At 39.3% G+C, this 23439-nt stretch overlaps 2 protein-coding genes across 12 annotated transcripts in view; one reads left to right on the plus strand and one right to left on the minus strand.

Moving 5' to 3' along the window:
- The window catches only part of C21H7orf50 (chromosome 21 C7orf50 homolog), a 137778-nt gene that overhangs the window by 49988 nt on the left and 64351 nt on the right, over nt 1-23439 (plus strand). The window contains exon 1 of one of the 8 annotated variants that reach the window (XM_052773150.1): nt 7808-8788. The exons of the other annotated variants lie outside the window; for them this stretch is intronic. Coding sequence (XP_052629110.1) covers nt 8750-8788 — 39 coding nt within the window. The 5' untranslated portion in view covers nt 7808-8749. Of the gene's footprint in view, nt 1-7807; nt 8789-23439 lie in introns of those variants that run through there. 8 annotated transcript variants of the gene reach the window in all.
- Nucleotides 1-23439, minus strand: part of GPR146 (G protein-coupled receptor 146) — a 52831-nt gene that overhangs the window by 3065 nt on the left and 26327 nt on the right. Inside the window, exon 3 of one of the 4 annotated variants that reach the window (XM_052773139.1) lies at nt 11266-11373. The exons of 1 other annotated variant lie outside the window; for it this stretch is intronic. The gene's annotated coding sequence lies outside the window, so the exon portion shown is untranslated. Of the gene's footprint in view, nt 1-1205; nt 1476-1650; nt 2085-11265; nt 11374-23439 lie in introns of those variants that run through there. 2 more of the 4 variants (XM_052773141.1, XM_052773142.1) reach the window with 2 other exon arrangements.

Genomic DNA, 23439 nt, shown 5'->3' on the forward strand with positions numbered 1-23439 from the left:
CAAATCCACAATAAATATTGTGCAATTAAAATGAATGTTACTAGACAACATGCTATACTCCATGAACCATATAGCTAAATTATACAGTGTGGGTTTTGTAAGCATACGGATATGTGCTTGCATCTCTCTAGTGCTAATCCTTTGACACTTCAGCCATAGTACAGAATTTGTTCCAGAATCGTGTCAACTTCCATTTTTTATCTTCCACTGCCATTGTTTTGTGCCTATTTTTTTCTAAATACCATAGCCTGTGCCAGAAAACAGGTTGAAAATACAGCAATTTTAGCTGGGCAAAGAAATTCTTATTCCACTGTCGTATTTTGGATTTCCTCAGAGAAGTGGCTTCTGTGGCAGCAGCAGCACAAGATGCAGTTCTGTTGTTTTCAAACCTTTCTTTCACCTTTGTGGAAAAACTTACTTTTTTTGTTTGTTTTCTCAAATCAGTTCTTTAGCTACAGTATTGCATATGAGTAGAAAGTATACTATCTTTATGTTGTCCTTCAATCCTCATACTATTTTTGAGCACTGAAAACAACCCAGTTTATTTTTAGGAAGCATCTGTTGTTTTAAGTTTTTAAGAAAGAAAAAGAAAAGCTATTTTGCACTGTTGAAGGCAACCGAAATCACATCTCATTGAACTGTTATGACTTGATTCGACCAAAGCAGCCGACTGGAACCAGATATTGCAAATGCATGCATTACGGTGAGTGCAAGGGTGACTAAGCACAGGCATGGATACAATCACGTAATTCCTTTATGTAGGTTTATCCTTAAGCATGTAGCTTTGATTACTCCAGACTGAATTACATCAGCCGCAGAATACTTGCCTGTATATTGTCTCAGAAGATCAACAGTCTTTGCTACCACGCTTTATATTTTATAGAGCAGGGGGATGTCTGGTTTCATGAGTGTTTTTAGTAATTACCTCTTTTTTTCTTTACATCCTCTAACTGCAGTGAAATATGACAATTCTATTTTAATGATAGAAATGGTAGGTAATTCATTGTGTTAAATAGTCATCTTATGAAATTACAAAACTTAACAAACACATCTTCTGAAATTACAAAACTTACCTCCGAAACAAGCAAAACTAAAATCCAAAATTAAAATACTTTCTGAAGAAATTTTGCTGGTGACTTCTAAATGACGAGATGAGGTGGTTTTGCCACTAACGTAGAAATGACCCATTTTTAATTGTCACTTACCTGTGAAGGCACTGAACCTGTCTGCTGTGCTGTACAGGCCCGGCTCAGCATTTCTCACCCGGCCGTGTCTGTTGTCATTTTAAAGGAAGTTTTGTCTTCGCAGGCCGTGCCTGCCTAAGTCCTTACGATGCTTCGGATGCGGCACTCTTACTCGACCCATCTAAACCAACCCCTTCCCCAGCCCGAAGTAGTTTCGCAGTCCCAGGTCGCCTCCGTTGCGTAAGTGAACGCTGCAGCCCTCCCGTCTACCGTGCCCTGACTCAGCCTTCCCTCACGCCTCCTTACCCCGCTCCTCTCCGCTTTTAGACTTGCACCGCACCGAGAACTGCGGTCGGCACTCCAAGCGGAGTCGGGAACGGCGACCTGCCCGCCGCCGCTCCCCCCCGCAGCCTGCCCGCCTCTCCCACGGCCCCCACCGCAGCCGCGGTGCTGCAAAGCCGCTTACCTTTAATTCACGTCGTCCGGGGCTCCGCGGGCGTTTGCTAAGCGGCGTTTCCGCGGAAGGCAGCCGGCTGCGGAGCCCCGGCTCGGTTCTCTTTGAAAACATGGTGATGGCCCCTCGGCAGCGCCCGGGCAGCGCGCTGCCTTGCCGGCCTGCCTGCGCTGCACTTGTTTTTCCTCTGGAACTTACTCACAAGTTTCTGCTTGGCTTGGCAGGCGGCAGGCCCCTCCCTTTCCCTGTTTACAGCCAGTTTCAAGAAGTGAGAGGCTGTGCTCGGAGGGGAGCGAGCGCTTGGGTCCGGCTGGGTTTAGTCTCTGCGTTTCAGATTTACTACTTCAAATATACGGGTTTGTTACGGTATCGGCATCTGTGCTGGGGTTCTCCAGGGACGCTGGAGAGGCCGCTCCGTTCCCTGCAAGTGCAATCAACAGCTCTCGTTCAAGAGCGTGGTTTTATTTTTAACCTGGGATGAGAACATGTAGCTTTGAGGTTTCGTTTTTGCAGGCCATACATCCTAAACAACCGATATTTAAAAATCGTTGTGCTGTGAAGTGCACAGGTGCTTGTGCTGCTTGCAAAGGTGAGCTAGCTTGTAATACAAGCTAGCAGAAGAGTTTACTTTGAACTTGGAGATTGTTTGGGTGTTCTGAAAAGGCATTACGATGTGAGCCTCATTTGGGGATGGTATTACGGATTCCATTCTGTTTCCTTTTTTGAAAAGTTGACGATTGTTCTAAAGAGTATTTGCGTGTCACTGGCAATTAAGGGATGTGAGCGTCTATATTCTCTATGCCTTTAAAATGGATCATTTCTTGAAAGATTTTTTGAACTGTAGGTTGATCATTTATCCCATACTGAATTTTGTACTGTGGTTGGTCTGTTTTTTATATGGAAACTCCTCAGACCAATGAACTGAAGTTACTACCTTCAAAATATGTTTTTAACTGATCGTCAACCAAAACTGAGAGCTGCCTTATTTTTTCAAAATAATTTGTCTTATGTTTAGAGATTTTGAAGCTTTATTCCATAGCAAATAAACACCAATGAAAAATCCCTCAATTAAAAATTTAGCAGGTGTTTACAGGATAAATACCAGAGAAGCACTAAAAATGGTTACTCGGTTTGTGTTGAGTTACTCTGACTGCAGTTTGGTTTTTTTAGGCAAGGTCTGTGCTTCTTAGTTTGTATTTAACAATTCATTATGGATACTGTAAAACCCCTGCAGCTCCCAAATGGCAGAAAATTCCTATGTTCCCATTTGATACATAGTCTGCAGACAGAATTGCATAGGTGCTATGGATAAATCTGTGTTACAAACTGTGGCATCGAGTCTTTGCGGCCTCAAAACTGCAGGAGGACTTTAATCATCGTGAGTTCATTGCAGAAGTAGCAATGTAGGAAAGGTGGTAGTGTAGAAGTACTTTTAGAGTTCTGATACTTGGCCGAAAGCCAATTTCATTACATGCCATAAAAGTTGAAAGTGGTTTTATTTAGACAAAAAATTTGCATGAAGTGCTTAAGAAAAACTCCTTCCAACACTGCAGAAAAAGTTAAGAGCACTTGGTGGCAAAGATTATTTTAGAAAAGATGCATAAAATGAACTTTAATTAATGAGAAAAAATGAAGTGCTGCTTAGTTGTATTACAGAGTCCATAGCTGCAGTCAGGTTTTTTTCAGACGTTTTCATTCACAATGCAGCACTAAGTTGCAGAGCAGGTTGGTTAACAGTTTCAAGCATGACCATTCTATGAGCTGATTATTTTATTTGACTTTAAAAAAACCCAAACCTTTATCTAGCTGCAGCACTATCTCTTTTTTTGTTTAGGCAATAAATGATTTGTCTACTTGCTCTCCTATCATCTATATGTGAAAGAGGTCTTATCTAGATTATCTGACCTCTAAATATGTGTTTTCACAAGCTGCAATACCATTATAAACCACGCATAGCTAATAAAGCTGTTGCCAACAAGGTAGGTCTCTAAACAGGCCTAAGACTCCTAGCTTCATCAGGTGTTCTACAGTTTCCACAGATCTCTTAATTCCTAGAGATACTGAAACCCGGGATACTTACTGCATAGGGGAAGGCTGAGCGCTACATAGAGCTTTGCTGGACTGCACAGGTTTGTTTCAGATCAAGACTGAGAAAACCAAAAAGCTTGGCCAGGAGTGTTGCATATGTGCATAAACCACGACTTGGTAGATTGTCAGCTACTCATCAGAGTTTGAAAGGTGCTTTTTGAAAGTGTCATGCTAAATATTACTTATGGATTATTTCTTAAAACTTTAAATAATGGATGATTGGTATTTCTGGAAAACAGCATACCTGCAATTAGTTGTACCTCAAGGGGAACACACTCTGAACTCTCAAGTATGAGAAAATGAAGTGTCACACTGCTGTTACCTCTCCGTCTGGGTAACATGACATTTTTTTAGGCTTACTAGCTTATATACATACCATAGGGATTAACAGAAGACTTGTTGGCTGGATATACAGAGAACTAGATTGCCCAGGTTGCATGTGAGGGGAAAAAATGCAGCAGTGCAGGCAAATAGGTTTCAGAATATACTTTCCTTATGCAGTTAGTTGCTGAGTTGCTGCTGTTTATAATGTAATGATACAGCTCAGATAACATGCTTTTATCATTAGTGGAGAAGAAAATCCTGCTTGATACTGGGTGCTGGGCTGAAAAACAGGCCCCTTCCAACCCTATCATTTATGTCTTTGTGGTGCAATCATTGACCAGTTTGGCAGGTGGTATGTTTATAATTGATATCAGTTCCATTTTATAATGTAGTTAATTCAGCACAATATAATGTGAAAGAAGCCATGACTAAACAACAAGAGTAATTGATATAAAATAGCATTGAATATAACCCTGTCTTGGATGTTTAATTTTAATGTGCAAATAAAAAAGCAAGGGGAGGTCAGTTGGAAGAGGGGTATTTTTTTCTTTCTACAGTAGCACTGTCTGTCCCTGGTCCTGTGAGAGGGAGCAAGGAGTTTACCACCCCTGGTGAGTGAACTCATGGGAAGAGCAGGTGCCCAGCCTCCTGGTCTCACTGGTTTTACCCTCCTCATTAGGCTCAGTTTTTGGTTTTCTAAACCCGTTCCCTCTGCAGTATGAACTTGCTTTAGTAGCAGCATAACATTAATTAAAAAACTTTAAAAAACCCCTTTGACTCATACCACCCAACTATTGCCTACTCCTGCTTAATTCTGCACAGTTTGAGTGCTGTGAGCCCACTTCCAGTTTTATAGCTTATTGCCTCCCCTTGGTCCAAGTCCAGTGTTATTCCTGTCCAGTGTCCTGTCCAGACATAAATGCTTATGTACGTTTCCCCATTTTTTTCAAAAACTTTCACATCTGCCTGGCCCTTGTTTTTTCTTTATCTCTCCCTGATGACTCTATTACAGTTAATGCTGCACCCCCATCATCATTTGCTCATATGACACATACACGATATCATATCAGATGTATCACAGGGTTTCCAAGTATGGTATTCTGTCCCTTCTTACTTCTCTGTTACTTTCCTGTGGGACATCTCAGGCTGTTCTTAGGCATGTTGAGTCAACAATAAAAATTGAATTTTCAAGAACTAATAAGGGTGTGTTTGTTACAAGTGGAATGAGTACAGGGATACTCATGGTTCTGAAATCAGTTTTCGCATTTTGCTTTGGTCATCCTTTGAGGTTGCTCACTCTCTGCTTTTCCAGAAATTCTGAATATATGTTGTCTTCAGAGCACTTCAAAACTTAGCTCCTTCCTGTGGGCCTGTCTCTCACTTGCTAGGTGACTTTTTTTATTCTTCCACAGATGTTGGCAACCACTTGTCACTTGTTTATTCTTTCATTCTGTAAGCACCACCTTTGTGGTGAATCATCCGTATAGCAGCTACCTGGTCATTCAAATCCCACTTGTGCCATGATAATCTGCATGCTGCCCCTGGCCTCTTGGCAACCTACTAAATAGATGCAATTTTTTTTTTTCTGTTTTAACCTTTTGTTTACATCACAATCACTATTATTATTCTAATAATTTTCCATATAATATAAAACTATTAACAATGTCAGATGCACACTTTGTTTCTATTTAGATTGTTCATCTCTGGGAATCTGAGTTTGTGTAAGGCCATGTCAGAAGTAAGTCTCTGCAAGTTACTGTTACAGATCAGTAAACATCAACAAATGAGTTCAGATTCTCCTTTGGTTTGGAAGAAAGAGAGGAAAACTTGATTTTAGGTTATGGCAACTGTTTTTCACGATGCGTATTTTCTGTATATTAGGTTAGAACTGAAGAAATTTCTTCAGTCTTCAGAGTTCATAGAAGATGGCTCAAAACAACATGTGTGAAACAGATAACTGGATTTGCTTTCTTTTCTTCCCCCCCCGCCTCAATTTTTAAGCAGCTTAAACCTTATGAGAACAGATAATACACTCCAATAAAGACAGACAAAAAAGATCAACTACTCTGGAAACCATAATAAAAACTGCCAAAGCTTGTTTTTAAGAGACTCTTACATCTGTTAAAAAGTGGCGGTGTGGTAGTGGTCTGGAAGGTTGTAATAACCAAGTGCTGTGGGTTAGAAGAGGCAAATTAAATTCCTGCCAAATGGGGAGACTAAGTTCTGTAGAGAGGAGATAGTCCAGCATTAAGGCCCCTAAAGACCTGTGTGGAAGGAGTCCCATGTTCAGACACAGATGCTATCTGCCAGGCATATCTGCCACTCCAGATAAATCCTTCTCCTTTTATGCTGTTTACTTCTTTGTAATAGAGCCTCTGCAGGAGTTAGGTTGCCAATGGCTGTGCCCTCCTCACAGCTGCTCAGGAGCAGCTGCGCTGGGGGCTCTGCATGGGTTAACGCTATAAACTCGATCATGTTTTGTTAACTTCTCTCAGTGTCCCAGTATCAGATGAGAGTGACTGGTCTCCTGCTCCACCTCTTCCTGACTTCGCTTTATCACTGAATTCCAAAAGAGCCTCTATATGGAAAACCTGACATATCTTTTCTTTTTTAAAATTTATGCACAGCGAGAAAGGATTCACCAGAGAGTGAACGGTGCAGCTTTTAATACATCGTAGGTGTGTTGTGGTTTAAGATTTCATTGCTGCAAAAAGTGAAATATCTTATTTTTGTGCAGTTCTAAAGATAGGGTATTCCATCAGGCAGAATGAATTTATGCAGCAGTTACCTGTATTTGTCTACAAGCCTTAGCTGACTGGGTTTCTGAAATGAGATACAGTTTTGAGATACCCAAGTATCCACTAGGTAATACTCTTCTTAAAAAAAGGAGTTATATGCAAAATAAACCCCCTGTAATTTTCCTAGTGTTCGTATTCATTTCCAGTAACTTACGGGTGTATTAAATAACAGGAATAATTAGAATGAATGTAATATTAGAAAATAGGCTTCATAAGATGCTTTGAGTTCTGGATTTTGTAAAGTTGACTAATTGGAATACAAGAAGTGACAGCTTTTAAGCATCAGCAGAGCAGACAGTGCCGTTCAGAGTGGTGAATACGAACAGCCCATTAGCACTACTGCAGTTCCTGGTCCATGTTTTCAGAGCACTTGGAAGCTGATTTTGATGCAGCTATTCTACTTTAAAACTAAGTGGCAACAAACTTAAATAAAATTCAGTATCAGGATGATTGAAAGTTGCTATATATATTCAGTTTTTTACTGATTCAGTGAAAAAAATATTTTAAAAAATTTAACCTGTGGCAGAATTTCCACTGTGCTTATAACTGGTGAGCCACAGAAACCAAAAGACTTAATTAAAACATGCAATTTCAGTTTCTTGGAGAGCACACAAGCCCATTAACTGTAGCAAATATTTTCATTCAATTTAAAACTGAATGTAAGTTGCAGTTTCTCTTCATATGAAATATTTCAACTCAATGGATCTCACAAGGATTACACACACCTTCAGAAAGCATTCTTACTGTCATGATGTTGATGTTCAGAGTAGCTGGGACTTAGTAGATTTATACACTAGGTACTTTCATTAAAACCAGCAAGACAAAGTGTATTTAGTTCATTTTTTCTGACTTAAGGAATTGAATACACGAGGTGGGTGATTTCATTAAAGGATCGACCTTATATGATAATCATCAATGTTTAACTACAGGGTCTCTTTCCCCCCAGTATCTACAGACACTTAAACTGTAGAACAAGTCAGTTAAGACTGGTTTTGGGGAAAAAATGTTTATGAAACTTATACGTTCCTTTTTTTATGTAAAGACCATCAGATCATGGAGACAAATTCAAAATTTTCTGCTGAGGCCTTTTAAATACTTGAGAAAATATAAAATTACAGGACAGGTTTTTTTTGTAAATTTCTTTGCTTAGCTAATATTTTTGTTTAGATCATAGGCGCAAACAGATCATTTGCACCTCTTATTAGATGGCAAGTGGCTAGAATTCTGCATTTCCAGCATTTTGGAGTTGCTCAGGTTCCAGGTAAGGAAGGTATATGAACTGAACATTGTGCTTCTGGTCCACGTAAATCAGCATCACTCCAGTAAAGACGACGAATTCTTGCCAATCAAAATTAATGGCAATTATCCCTATTCTAGATATTGCAGACTGAATTTATCCCAGGGACAGAGCGTCAAAGGTACACCGACTCTGATGGAATCACTCTCTAAATGAGTTGGCTCGTTGCATTGGCAGGGTGGAAACAGCAGCTCTTATCTTAACCTGCTGTTTGTTAGCTTCACCCATGCTTAGGACTTGTGACAGGGAACGTTGCTGAAATTTGGCAGTATGAAAGCATTCCCCACAGATATTTTGCTGCCAACTGCAAAGACTGACAGGAGACACAGATGGTAGTTTTCCTGGAAACTATAATGTAATGCCATTTCCTATTAGAAACATTGGTGAAAGCTGACCCGATGACTTATCAACAAGCCATCACGCTGACCATGTAGGAAACTCTTGTGAAACAGACTCAGACTGCAGGGACCAGGTTTCCAGTAAATGCAAAAATACCGACATAGTTCTTTCTCAGATAACATTTATAAGAATGAGTATAAAACTGGTTTGAGTTTAGCGTTTGAAGGGGAAAATTGGCCCTCAGCAGAGTTGTGCTAAGGCTGAAATGACTTCAAAATTTGTCACATCCGTTGGAGATAAACAGGTATCTTTCTGATAATTGTTCACAAGTCTGAAACATCTTGTTCTTGATACTCCTGTGGCTTTTAATTTCTATTGCTTGGTGAAGGAAATATCATTTTCTAGCTGCCTCTTGGATGAACTTGCATATTTACTGGTTGCATCTTATTCCATTTATAATGTCTGAATAAAATATTTTAATTTTACATTCTAGGAGGGCTAATATAATATTAATTCTGATCTAAGGGTGGCTATTATTAGACTGTAAGATTTGGAGTAGGAATTTTCATTTACCAGGGGCTTGAAATTAAGAGGCATCTTACTGATATGGATGGGTTCCGATTTGTCCATCTACTGCTTGTCATGTGCCACTCCCACTCCACTTTATCAGTGACAGGGGTTTTTTTACCCCTTATTCATCAAAATTTTCTACCAATAATCTTGATTTCTTACAAGGCTCCCCATTGCACCTATATGTATGGAATGACCCTTCCATCAAACCTGAAAAAGCCAGTAATAACCTTTAGCACTTTCTGTTCTAGGATGCTGGCAAAGAGTTTGACAGGTTTAAGTATTTGATGATTTGATTTGAGTCCTTGGCCGTACTTTCACAGGTGTGTGTGGGCATGCTTCCTTAGATAGTCTTAACAGGTGGGGTTTTTTCCAGCCCAGTATGAGACTGGGCAAATGTTTCCAAGGGCAAAAAAACAAAAGTAATTTTGGGGGAAGAAATGTGGAAAGGAGTCTGGGACCTCTGTAAACCAGGACTCTCTAAACCTGAAGTCTCCCATTACAAAAACATCTGTGAAGTTATACCTTGAGTATATTACCTGTAGGCACCTGTTATGCACATTCTGTCCAATCCACAGTATTTTGGGAAGCCATGTTAGCATTTGTACAAATTCCTGGGACTACAGCCAAATAAATGACATTGAAATAAATACTAGTGCTTACTAATTGCAGTGTATTGACTCACATGCCATACAGCAATTACTGGTTGTTTTTTTTAATGTGAACAGATTCTTTTTTAAAGATTTCTTAGTGTCCTTGATATGTACACACATTTTTAAAAATCTTGCACACCACAGCAAGAAAGCATGATTATGTAGCAGATTTTGTTACTGCAGGCGCTATATAGAGCCTTGATATATAAAATAAATTTATAATCTGCTTCCTCCTGTGCTAATGGGTGGAAACCTGAGGAGTAATTAGTTTGTCACAGAGCCAGCTTCTTAGTAATGATTGATAAATGGTTGTTTTTACATAGCCCACACAGACACAGAGTGCATACCAACAGTAAACCGCAGTTTGTAGGGAGGTCACTGGAGCCTACTAGCCTATCTTCACTTAAATGAGCCTTACATGTTTTAGCTGTTGTGGAAAATATGCAGAGTATTCTGATAAACTCTTATCTGATGTTCAGATCCTGCACGCAGAAGTACAAATGAATCATTCTGATGTGCAGATCACAAACATAGACGTTCACATGAATCACTTTGTCCAGACATTTGATTAACTTTTTTTCATCGTTTCAGAATCAGTCCAACTTATGTTGAAATCCATGGGATACTGCTTTGACTTAAATGATGGGGCCAATCAAGTACTTGAAGGATGTGATGCTGGCAAGAGAAATAGGGGGCTGCCTTTTTATGCTGCTTTAGCATTTATATAAAAAGGGCATAAAGTGCACCTGACAGAGCCCTAAAGGAAAGTAGGTCTTTTGCTAAGTAGAGTAGAAAACAGGTTTGCAAATATCATGGTGATTAGCGTAGTTAAAAATGCTTATGGAGGCTGAAAAGGACAGCAGTCATTCTGCTTATTCAAAGCTTCTGCTGAAAGCAGTTAGGAAATTTTTGGTGCTTTGAAGTTTGCCTTTGGCTTACCTTCTTTTATAATATAAATGAAAATGCAGCTTAATTGTGATTAATTAGTTAATTAGTTACTGCTGTGTCTTTTAGCTGCTTTGCAGTAATATTTCAGAGTATGGTTTGCTGTGTGTTTTATTATTATGCTATGAATAGAAGATTCATAAGTGTCTCAGTTTGAGAACTTTTTTGCTTTATTAAAGACTAATCAGATTAACTTTTGATCAATTCCTCTGCTATACTTTGGCTATACTGTTATACCTCTGGATTTAATATACAGAAAAATTGACATTTCATCTATTCAGAGCAATTAATAAAAAACTTAAAAGCACATACTCAGTACATAAAGATACAGTAAATGACAAATCCAGCCTAACGTGCAACAGCATGAAAATTGATACGCATAAGAAAAAGCCTACTGTAACTTTCTTTTGGACAACCAGAAAAAAGTAGGAGCATGACAAATTTAAACAATGACGTTTTTCCTACAGAACTGTTATCTAAAAACTGAACATTGGTTTCTAACAATGGCACTATTCATTTTCACCGATCCAGGGTTTATATGCGTTTATGTAAATTGTTTCTAGGCTCTTAAAAACCAAAAGCAATCTAAAAGGTGAACTTCTTAAAATCTCACCTGGTAGGCAGTGCCTTGTTGTTCCTTGATGGTTGGCAGAAACATTTTGCCCATCAAGTCAGACCCTTTTCAAAGTGAGCTCAGCAGAAACTCCAATATCTCATTTCTCTAGTAGGAGGAAATAATGGGAGAGCTTAGAAAACGACCGCTGATGCCGCTGCACTGCCCTCGGTAGTGGCACCGAACTTTGTGTATACACGTGACTTCCCCTGCACACAGATGCACATAATCCTTTAAGCTTCAGCTGCACGCTCTTATTGGCGCAGAGGGCTGTTGCAAAAACAGGGGGCCTGATCCTGTCGTAAGGACTATTCTGCGTACCATGTTCATAATTGTGAAAGGGGTTTTTAGGGGTCGATTTTTGGAAAGGACAAACTGAAAGGACATTACTGTGGTTCGAGAACAGTTCAACCTTTGGTATAGTTATGTAACAGCAGACAAATAGTGGCTGCATCGAACAGAGAGAGATTTTTGGTCTGAAAAAAAAAGAATTTTTACTACAGGAGTACTATTCTGCAAAGCTGTGCATGTTAACAGAGTAATAAACTCGAAGCAAAATAAGCCAAACTGGCAAAAATATTATGTTAGTAAAATTTGATTTTCTTTGGAGCTACTCATCACAGCTGTGTTTGTCAGGAGTCATACCCCTTCCCGCCTTTGAAAAACAATGCTATTTAGCAAAAGCCTGTAACATCCACTTGGTCTCTGGAGAGTTTAGACAGTAACCAACATTAGACCTGAAAAAGAGCCAATGTATGCTTTAAAAAATACTTTACTGTAAACCTCAGAATTATTTTAAGCATTCAAAAAGAATATTTTAATTAAAAAAAAAAGAGTTAAGGAAAATGCTACTGCTATATCATCTTGTTTTAATGAGATGGTAGGTAAATGTAAATTCTTTCCATTTGAATAAAAAGCATGTAATATGATTCTGTCTACTTAGCTTGAATACAAATAGTCCTTAAATAATTTGCCTTTTTAAACTGTAATGAAGTACTAATTTATGTGTTTTCCTTCCTCCCCAAAGCAGTAAAGTGTAATATATGCTTTTATTTATCAAGCAAAAAGGAGTTGACCCTTGAAATGAATGAAGAATTTGTTATTCATGTTAGGCATGTATGTAGCATGTGTATTTTCTTTAGTGTATGTAATACACGTGTGTTTTCTTACTTTATACCATTACTTGCTTGGTTTTATTCTTACAGTATCTTATAAGCTAAAACTTCACAATAGAACTCTAAGATAGACTCTAGGGTTAATGCCTGGGAACTTTTTTGATTGTCAGTATTTACAATCTAAGTATTTCATAGAATCATAGAATGGTTTGGGTTGGAAGGGACCTTAAATATCATCCAGTTCCAACCCCCCTGCCCTGGGCAGGGACACCTTCCACCAGACCAGGTTGCTCAAAGCCCCATCCAACCTGGCCTTGAACACTGCCAGGGATGGGGCAGCCACAGCCTCTCTGGGAAACCTGTCCCAGTGCCTCACCACCCTCACAGTAAAGAGGTTCTTCCTTACATCTAACCTAAATCTACCCTCTTTCAGTTTAAAGCCATTACCCCTTGTCCTGTCCCTACGTGCCCTTGTAAAAAGTCCCTCTCCGGCTTTCTTGTAGGCCCCCTTTAGGTACTGGAAGGCTGCTCTAAGGTCTCCCCGGAGCCTTCTCTTCTCCAGGCTGAACAACCCCAACTCTCACCCTGTCCTCATAGGGGAGGTTCTCCAGCCCCCTCATCATCTTTGTGGCCCTCCTCTGGAGTTGCACCACAGGTCCGTGTCCTTCTGATGCTGGGGGCCCCAGAGCTGAATGCAGTATTCCAGGTGGAGTATTTGCCTAGTTCAGTTATTTTTTTTGTTGCCTAGTTCAGTTATTTTTTTTGTTCCTTTTGGCTAAGCTTTTATTGTTTATATTAAAGTAAAAAACCCCGAAGTCTCTATTTACAATCTTTATAACATAGCAGCTCTGATTGTAGGTCCTACGTTAATATTTTCCATTAAATGTTCTATTGTTGGACATTGGTCAAATTGTTAAATAAACAAGCACTTCTTTAATCTCGGAAGTAATATTTCTATGAGGAGACGATGTGGGGCAGCCCAGGATTATGCTTTTTCCTTTTTTTAATGGTTTGTAATATTTCATGCTTATCACTCGTTTGGTTAAGCCATTATGTATGGTTTATATTTTGAAACACAGAGCAAAACCCCCAAACTGTGTTGATTTACATTTGATAAAATACTAGTGACAGTTGGGCATAGAGTTTAAGGTGAAGTGTGCTTTCCTTTTGAAATTCAGACCTCATAAACTTAAGCATATAGGCTTTTTGCAGGAGAAAAATGCAGAGATTGGGAGATGGAATAGTACTCCTTCGGTCTCTAGGGAGAGCAGAAGGTAATAACGCGGCTCCTTCAAGTCTGGTGCTCTCTTGGTTTTATAGAGGTGGCTGCTTGCTCTTACAGGCCCCGCCAGTCCATCACTTATTTCAGTTTGCAGTGCCCACAACCTAATAGTTTTTACATTATCCTGGTCGGGTTTGTCTAGCACACTTTCCCCAAGGCTTGTTTGAATGTAAAGATATATAATCACCTACACAATTATGCTATGTAAGTATCACTTGTCCCTGATTGTCTGGAGTAACTTGGGGTAGTTGTGGGGCAGAGGAAACTGTCATGCTTTGACCAAAAAGGTCCAAATTTTAACAATATCCATACTTGCAGATCTTGCACAGGTATTTTTTGTGGCAGACCCAGGGGAATTTGTGCTGAGACTCAGTCCTGGCCAGACAGCTGCAAGGGGACTGAATGAAATGGTGAACAAGGATGTTTGAGGTTTACTTTAGTGACTTATTTTTTAACTCTGCCTCATTGCAAAGGAAGCAAGTGCCAGCCTCAGTGAAGACGGAGCCTCTTCTGTGACCTGCCAGGAGAATTAGCCCATACTTAAAACACCTTTAAACACAAGCCAGATATTTTTTCTGTGCACACGGTAGAAGTTCAGCTGGATAGGAGTCCAGTATGAGCGTGAAACACATACATAACCCAGTGCATTTTTTCTTTACCACCACTAAGCATCAGGGATCACAGAAGCCTTGGGGGTCTCCTCGTATGCTTAATTTTCAGAAGCAGTATACTGTTGCTATTAGCTTGATTAATATGCTGAATTAAATACGGCAGGTCCCTGACCATCCTCCCCCAAATACAGTTCTCATTGCTGATGGTTCTATGAAGTTAACGTACAGTCCTAAAGTTCGTAATTACAAGTAACTTTGTTAATATAAAAGTTGTATTCGAGCAGTGCAGGGTTTTGTTTACAGAATAATTTGTAGTAGTTCAGATGATGAAGCCACCATGTGTTTGAGGTGCTGATGTTTCTGACATGCTGCTACATCTGTTATGAATTGATAGATAATTCTGATAATATTTTTTTACTTACAGGAGCTAAATAAGGCAAAAACTAGGAAGTTCTGTTCAATTTTGTTTGGCAATACAATGACTTTCAAAAGTTCATCTTTTAGGAGTGCTCTGTGCAGTAACTTAGACTTAGGTAGAGTTACTGATTCAGATGGATTAAACAAATCACAAGGTTAAAGTGAAAGTAGTTATTTAGGATTGTGGTTGCCAGAATATTATTTTTATGAGCTGAAGTGGTTTTGTTGAAGCATCACTATGGCATTAGTGAATTAGTGGTGTACATTTGGGCCCTTCATACCCATGTGTAAATTGTCTATAAAGAATAGTTATTCATATAAAAGGATTATCCAAAATATTCCTCAGTATACTTTTATCTTAAGCTGAAATGATGGTACCTTCAGAGGAGTGCAAACAGTTGCTGGTACATGATAAAAAGACTGTGCTGTGGGCAAAGATCTCCTCGTTCATTGCACAGAATGTGGCCAGTCCCCACTGACATTTCTTCTTATTTTTCAGTACTGTTGTTTTAAGCGTAGAAGCAAGATGTAATATTAATGGGATTCATTCAGGGCTGTTTATTTGTGTTTTATCTTAGCGTGAGTATTCAGCAAGTTCATATTTGGTCATAACATGCCCGAAAATGCTTTGGTAATTACTTAAAAAAAATGGAAATTGAATGTGCAAATCAGCTGAAGTAAGCAAGACTTACTTGAAAATTTCGGAGTAGTTGCTTTAGAACTGCCTTTTATACGAGCACAGCTTTTAGTCCCTTTCATTTTTTAATCTGCTACAATATTTCAGGTTGTAAGAACTTCGATGGAAAACATTAAAAAGGCGACCACAATTGTACCAGTGCTGCAACCCCATTAATCATACATTCATTCTTCAGAACCAGTGTCTCTGGTTTGAGAAATTCAACCAGCTTTCCCTACGGGCCGTTCGCAGACGAGCTCTGGTGAAACTTGCTGCGGTAGCGGGATGCTCTGCGGCCCCGACGCAGCCTCCCTTCTGGAGAGGGTCGCGGGCCGCTGCAGAGGGACGCGCGCGTCTGCGCTCTCGCAGCTTCGTTTCCAAAACGGACCGCGAAGGTGTGCGCGCTTTTAAGGGGCGTTGCAGTGAACTCGAGCTGCTGAGACGGGTGCGTGACTGTGATTTTCCTTGTGCCAGCTCCATCGTTACAGGAGTGGGAACCTCCAACAGAGGGTCGGTGGCAAACAGGCTGGGAGAGGAGCGATACCATCTGGATCCATTGCAGCTCCTTCCTCTGCTGACGTGACTCAGGATCCTCATGTGGTTTTAGCAAGAATCCCTCAGACCTGCTAACCCAGCTAATTCGGAGAAGCTTTCCAAAAGTATTAAGAGCTTGTGATTCACTTCAGTAGCATGCCTTTTATTTATTTGTTTTGAAAAGACCGTGATTCTGTTTCAAAAACGTGGTTCTATGCTAAAACCATAACATGAAAACTGATAGTTGCGTACAAATGGGAGTAATAATAATGGCAAGGCACGAGTATTTGAGTCTTTTCTAGTCAGTAGGCTTTTTAACTTGGGCTTCTTTGTATTTGACCTCTAATTTGAATGGCCAAACTGCTGAAATTCACTGTTAGATCGTTGCTTGTGTGCATGTATTAGAGACGTATTCTGGTGCATCTGTGTGCATCTTGTCTCTGCATACTTTGGATAATTTTATTAGCTATTGTTTGAAAATGTCGTTAGACATTAAATCAGTTTATTTAGCTATTGTGGGGTAATCCAAACATACAGAATATAATACACTGCTCCTGACCTTTTCCTGTTACCAGGCTTTCAGCAGCTCTTCCCTTTGCAGACCTCAGGTGGTGGGGATGGAGGAAGGGGCTTAACCCTCTGGGTGTATTTGGTGAAGACTACAGGACAGGCCGAAGGCACTGCAGCTCACTTCGCAGCACAGGAGAAACAGGAGAGGAGATGTATAAGAAGGGAAGAAGTCCGGGGCCTTAACTGTCTTCCTTACTAAATGCTTGGGTGCAGTCTCCCTAGCCCTCAACCCTTTTAAAAAGATGTAAAGCAGCAAGATTGCATGCTCAAGGCTGTGGCTAGCTAGCAGGATTTCATAGCCAGCTGACCATGAAGCACTCCTATCTTCTGAAGTCTGCTTGACTGAACATTGCTTCTTGAAGCCTTCCAGATTTTGGTGAAAATTCTTGCACAAATATCTTTTAAGATGAGGTTGCATGGTTGAAGAACTATTTCTTTTACAGGATGTGGAGAATGGAAATGGAGTTAAAACATCATTTCCTCTAGCTGTCCATTTTAATATTGCTACTTTTGATCTATGTTCATTTGAAAATACGATTTATTAATAAATCTCTACCCCAACAGGTATTTTGATAGCATAAATCTATTGTGTTTGTTGTTAATAGCAAATTTTAAAGGGAAGAAGAAAAACAGAGGAAGAATGCAACAGAAATGTTGACCTCAATGAATAAAAATTGGACTGTTTGTACTATGAGAAAATGAGATAATTATGGCTATAAAATCCTGTGCTCAAAGAATGAAAATAAACAACATACACGCTATGTGGAAATGGGAGAGAGCCTTTATATTAGGACAGATTCACTGAAATCTTTTCTCCATAATAATTCTTAATAATGTGGGGATATTTTTTTAGTTAAGGACTAAAACTGTCCTGGAGAGTGTTCCTGGAGTTTGGCAGCAGTGCAAGAGGATGGTTTACAAACATTCCACACCAGAAAAATATTTGGAAACCAGTAATGTGGTGTTTGGCCACTACTATTGTAAGCAGCATTAGATGCATTTTTTGTTGCATTAAAGCCATCTGGCAGGTAAGTGGTCTGTTTGTCTGTTAACATATGAAGATTTCCTAATCAGTCTACTTTGCAATCATTCCATATAAAATTTAATTTTAGGCTTACTCTTCTTTTTGGGGAAAAAAAAGTGATTGAAAAAAAAAGGCATGTCAGAACAAAGGGTTAAACCATCAGCTAGATACAGCACAGTAACACTGCAAAGTAGTTAGAGCCATTGTGGAGTTTGACTCTTTGTTTCTAGATTTTTAGAATGAATTCTTCCTTTAAGCGATAGCTAAATGCTTTTCTTAGATTGTTTGTGTGTTACACGAACCATACCAGATCAGTCTATAAAGTTCAGCATTTTCTCCAGAGTGTCTGAAATCCTACTACAAAGAGGACTTGCGTCTTAGAGTCTGACACCAAGTAGAAATAAAAGGCTGAAATAATAACACCACTAACTTGCTTTAATTAATTGTATGTTTCTGTACTTAAGCTTGAAGGGTGGAAAGTATTGCTTTAAAGACTACCTACAAAACCGGTGAATGAGCAGCCACTTAGGGTGCCACTTCAAAGAGAAACACCCAAAAGAGCAACAGAAGGGAAGCTGCTTTTGAATTCTCTGTTCCTCCTGGCAGCCCAGAGCTTGCAAAGGAAAACAACCTCGAAATGGGTATTTTCTCCTGTGTTAGTTACATAACCAGCTCCCAGCAAATAAAGCTGGAGGTGGAGCAGCCGTACAAAGATCCACTTAATAACCTGTGCCTACCGTAGCTGCTAAAAGAGTCTTACCTGACTTGAATAGTTTTTCCTTCCTGGCTAAGGGAGATTCTTCACACTGTCTCCAGACAAAAATCTGGTAGAATTCAGGAGCCAGTTGTAGCTCTCAGTTGCACTGGTGCATATTGTGAGATTCAAGCCTTCGTGGTTACTCCAGATCTATACTTTATTGCTGAAGCAGTCAAACACGTCTTGGTTTCTACCATTTTTTATTTTTCAGATTTCTCTGTATGCAATATTGCTGTAGTTAATGCTAAAGAAGTAGAAAAAAGTATCTGAAAATGGCAACCTGATTATTACGAGAGTGCTTAGTCTTTCCTTTAGGGTCAGTTGAAACTCCAAGAATTGTGCTTTCGTGCTAATCATCCTATGCTGTTTTTAAACTTTGCCTTTGCAGTCATGCTGTAGCTTCCATTAACCAGCATCCGAGATGCAGGCTGGTACTTTGCTCCTGTAGATGACAGCTCCAGCTGGTCAGCATCCTTTGTTTTGGCAATTGTGCTCTTTGCCTCCCTGTTCACGTTAGCCATCCTCCCTGCTACCCGCTGCACGCCATGCATTGACCTAGTCAGCTGGCAGATTGCTGTCTCTGCCTCCCTTGTTATTTTCTTCCCGCGGCTCTACTAGTGGCCTTGTCTTGGCTTTGGGACTTCAGTTTGTGATTTACTAGTTATGAAATTCTGGGATTACATGTGTGCTCTTACAGCTGACACCTGAAGACAATGAAACACCACTGCAGAGATGTTAAAGTATAGTGCCATCATTTAAAGGATGATTAGGAGACCAGTTTGAGGGTAGCTGTTACTGATGATATGACAGGTAAAAAGGATTGAGAGACTTTATGCATTTGGCAGTTCTAACCATTTTTTACACTTTATGTGAAATTAGACCTGGAAAGGAGGGACTTGTAATAAGTATGAAATTCTAAAATGTCACCTGTGCTCAACTTCTGCAAACTTTATTATTGTTACCTCTATAAGAATTAAAAGTCAGTTCATAGACTCATAGAATGGTTTGGGTTGGAAGGGACCTTAAAGATCATCCAGTTCCAACCCCCCTGCCCTGGGCAGGAACACCTTCCACCAGACCAGGTTGCTCAAAGCCCCATCCAACCTGGCCTTGAACACTGCCAGGGATGGGGCATCCACAACTTCTCCAGGAAACCTGTTCCAGTGCCTCACTACCCTGTTCATGTAGTCCAGAGCAGCAAATATTGTCAGACAATGTGTAACGGAAATTTGTAAGAGGCAATATTTAACATCTTGAAATGAGAAGCATCCAGGATAATTTTTGAAATCACTTGAATTCAGTATATATTACAACAAAATATGAAGGTCAATATTAAGGTATTTTCATCAGATGGCTTTAATTTAATCTTGGGAATTCCTTTAAAAAAAGCAAATAAAGAACCTTCGAGTAATGGAGAAACAGGGTACTCTTCACATGGCTATCACTCTGAAGTCTGACAGTGAGAGAAAAATTACTTAGAAATAATTCCATTTCCATGTTTATAGCTCTGGTTGTTTGAGTCTAGAATGCTTTTAAATTATCTGTTTTAGGCCTTGATACTGCAAATTAACTTTGTATAGTTAGATGCATATATAGAGGCAGAACAAAACCCCACTGAAATTAATAGGTCTTGTGTGGCCTGGGGTTCTGTCTCATAGCTGTTTGCAGTGCTTTTGTTTATTTTTGAAGTGTTCTAGAATGCTTTTTCCAACTAAATATATGATGTTCCATATATGACAGATGACTAGTACCAAACTTCAAACCATCCAACAAAGCAGCTTTCCTTTGCTTTGTTTAGGAAGATCTCTTTGATTCTGCTTGTATTTAAAGTGTGCTGCTGGGTAATCATGGAACATGTATCTGTTTAAACCAAATTCAAAGAGTATCACGAGCTGACACCTGCTTAAGTCTTTAATTAAAAAGTGGCTTAATCTCTAACAATCTCTACATACATAAGCAGAAAGTATCTGTGTTTAATGTGTACTTTGAACTGCCATTCATTTAGAAATCAAAGATTTGTAAATGAAATACAGTATGCTAGACATGATGATGTTTGACTGGAATCCCTTCTTGTTGGCATAGCCTAGTTTTCCTGATGCTGTCAGCCCCTGGGAATACATTCTTATTAAAAATTATGTATGGAAGGAAAATATAAAAGGCTATCTTAAAAAAAAAGTGTGTGTATCAACTATATATAAAACATTTTTAAAATAGGCAAATCTCTCTCATGTAGTAGAGAATTGCTCTTCCTTGGAAGGATCAGCAGAGGCAATAGTGTTTGTATTTCCAGATGTATATACCCTATAGAAAGATACGTATTTTCTGTATTTTTCTCCAACTGTGTGAATTTTGCTGGGATAATATGTCTTAAAGACTGATCTTAGTTTAGTTAATGTTCATTAATGTTAGTTCATATTCTCTTTCTCAAATCTCTCCGCTTTCCTTCTCTAAAAGACCTCCCCAATGTTCTTGAAACAAATTTACAGACAATCTTGTATTTTCTTTCTTTCTTTCTTTCTTTCTTTCTTTCTTTTTTTTTTTTTTTCAGCTGGGTGTGGTAAATGGCAGTAAGTGATAATAAGCATTGATTTTAACTATTGAAGAGTATTGGCTGTGAGTGGGAAGGTGGCACATGTACCAAGCCAACGGGGTGGAACAGGGGAATGCGAGGGAATCCCTAGTATGGGTAGTGAGCTTGGCTGCGTGAGCTTAGAAGCATTGTAACTCTTTTGACATGCTCATGTTGCCTACCTTGAATTATTGCAGTGTCTGTGTTATGTATGTGTTGAGTTAAATTACTAGCAAAGATGTGTGGAAATGCATCCGGAAAGGAGATGAACGTTCCTTGAAAACATTTCAGAGCTGATATTTGAGAGTACAATGTTAAAAGCATTTGCTTTTGATTTGCTTTTGACCTCCTGCAGAGCTCACCAAACTAGTTTTGGGTAAGACAAGACAGCACGAAGAACTGTGGCTTCATTTAAATGTGGGTAGTTGTGCTTTCAGGATGGAGACTTAAATTCTGAAATGTTAAGTGTTTGATTTTTTTTTTTTTTTTAAGAAACTTTCTTTTCCCCTTACACTATGGTTTGTTTGTAGTGCTAGTTGGGATGTTGTTTGGGTCACTGTTACCTGCTGTTTATAAGTACGTTCGTATTTGCTGGGGCCAGTTTATACCATGTTACAAAGAATCCAATGTGACAGTCAAAGGATCATGGTACTTCACTCTAAGAAAGATTAGACCTAGCATCTCTATGAGCTGCATTCAGGGAAAGACAGCTGAGGTAATTTAAAAAAAAAACTCTTTTAACTGTGGCACTGGTATTTCACTATGAAGTTTATTGATGGCTGTTGTCATTATGTGTCCAAAACTCATTAAGGTAAATCTTTGTTTGCCCTCTTTTCTCTTGTCTGAACTTTGCTTCAAAAAGCTATAGCCACCAGTGGAAGATTTCAATTAAGATTTCAGTTAAGAAATTGGGAGTCTGAGGTTAAATGCTATCCACAGCTGTTTTTCTATGATTATTTAAAAAAATTATTGCACCACAGTATTAGCAAACCAATATGCCTATGATTATAATAGATAGTAAGAAAAAAATAAAAAGACAGTCTGAGTAAATTCCAGATGCATTCTGTTTCTGGTATTTAAAATCTTAACTATTTTTTACTGGACTGAATCAATCATAGAATAATTTGGGTTGGAAGGGACCTTAGGAGGTCATCTTTCCAAATTCCTGCCCAAAGCACGGACAGCTATGAGATCAGACCAGATCCTGAAAATCTCTGAGGATGAAGACTGTGCAATCTCTGGACAACCTGTTGTAACACTTGGCTGTCCTAATGGTAAAACAAATACAGATATTCCCTTATATGTTGGAATCCATTTGTTTTTCAACTTATGCCTATTGCCTTTTTTCATCCCACCATGCATCGTTGTAAAGAGCCTCAGTCAGGCTTCTCAATAAGCCTCTTGTAGGTGCAACATGGTGGTTGTTACGTCCACCCAACACCTTCTCTTCTCCAGCCTGAGCAAGCCCAGTTCCCTCAGCCTCTCATCACAGGGCAAGTGTTCCTGCCCCCTGGCTATCTTGGTGTTCCTCTATTCAACTTGCTCTAGTTTATAGAAAGCTTTCTTGTACTGGGGAGACCAAAACTATACAGAGGAGTATCAGGTTGGTCTTTATGCAAAAAAAGACCTTTTTGTAATTCTGTTACCTGAAGGCTTAGGGAGGTTTTTGTACATTTTGTATCTGGCCAATGGGATCAAACTTTTTTTAGTTGAGTGTCTTGCAGGTGTATACCTTAGAGGAGTCTTTTCTAGGCCAACTCTAGGTTTTGGGATAATGGACTTTTTTTTTTTTTTTTTTTTTTAACAATGGCCCCTAAAAGGATGGCTGTCCATGGAGCTGCATACATGTAATGGGTTTATGATCGGCCTTCAGTGAAGAATTTGAACTAGAAGCTTGTCTTGCTGTAGCTGATATCTTACTCAATATATCCGTTCTGTCTTTATACATAGACTCTAAGATTAGTGTGGTTGAGTATATTGAAAGTAATAAAAAACAGACACAGAAAAATTGTTGCATGTTTAAAAAAAATCATAAAATGAAAGAGGAAGTGCATCATTTATTATAACACCATGTAGACTAATGAAAAACATACTGCAGTCTGGAAATTTGTTAAGAGCTGAGCTCAAAAAGTTTCCATTCCCAAAAATGCCTTGGGGCCTCTGGCTGTAAGCTTGTGGCTAAAGAGGCCCTGTGGTAAACTGGCATAAAAAGTAACTAATCCATAAACATTCAGCTCCTGTTTCACAATAGTTGGAAATAAGTTTTTAAAAAGTGTTACCTATTGATACTGACTGTACTTTATCAAAGGGAGGCAGTGCATTTATGACTAGAATATTAAATTGGGAATTAAACACTGGGGAAATGGGCACTGGGCACAAAAATGTTACACTCATCGTACATAGGAGAACACGAAGAAGATGAAGCGACTTGCCGAGAGCAACAGAACAGCACTCGGTACTGGCAGAGTTGGTGTTAACCTTAAATAATTCCTGGCTTCTAGGCCTTTGCTCATTAACTAGACAGGGGTGAACAACTCATCTACTCCCCACCACTCTGAGCATGTGCCAACCCTTGCACTTGAGCACATTCTTCAGGCTGCATGAAGATACACCCTCAGA

Source organism: Harpia harpyja, chromosome 21, assembly GCF_026419915.1.
Source record: "Harpia harpyja isolate bHarHar1 chromosome 21, bHarHar1 primary haplotype, whole genome shotgun sequence".
NCBI lineage: Eukaryota > Metazoa > Chordata > Aves > Accipitriformes > Accipitridae > Harpia > Harpia harpyja.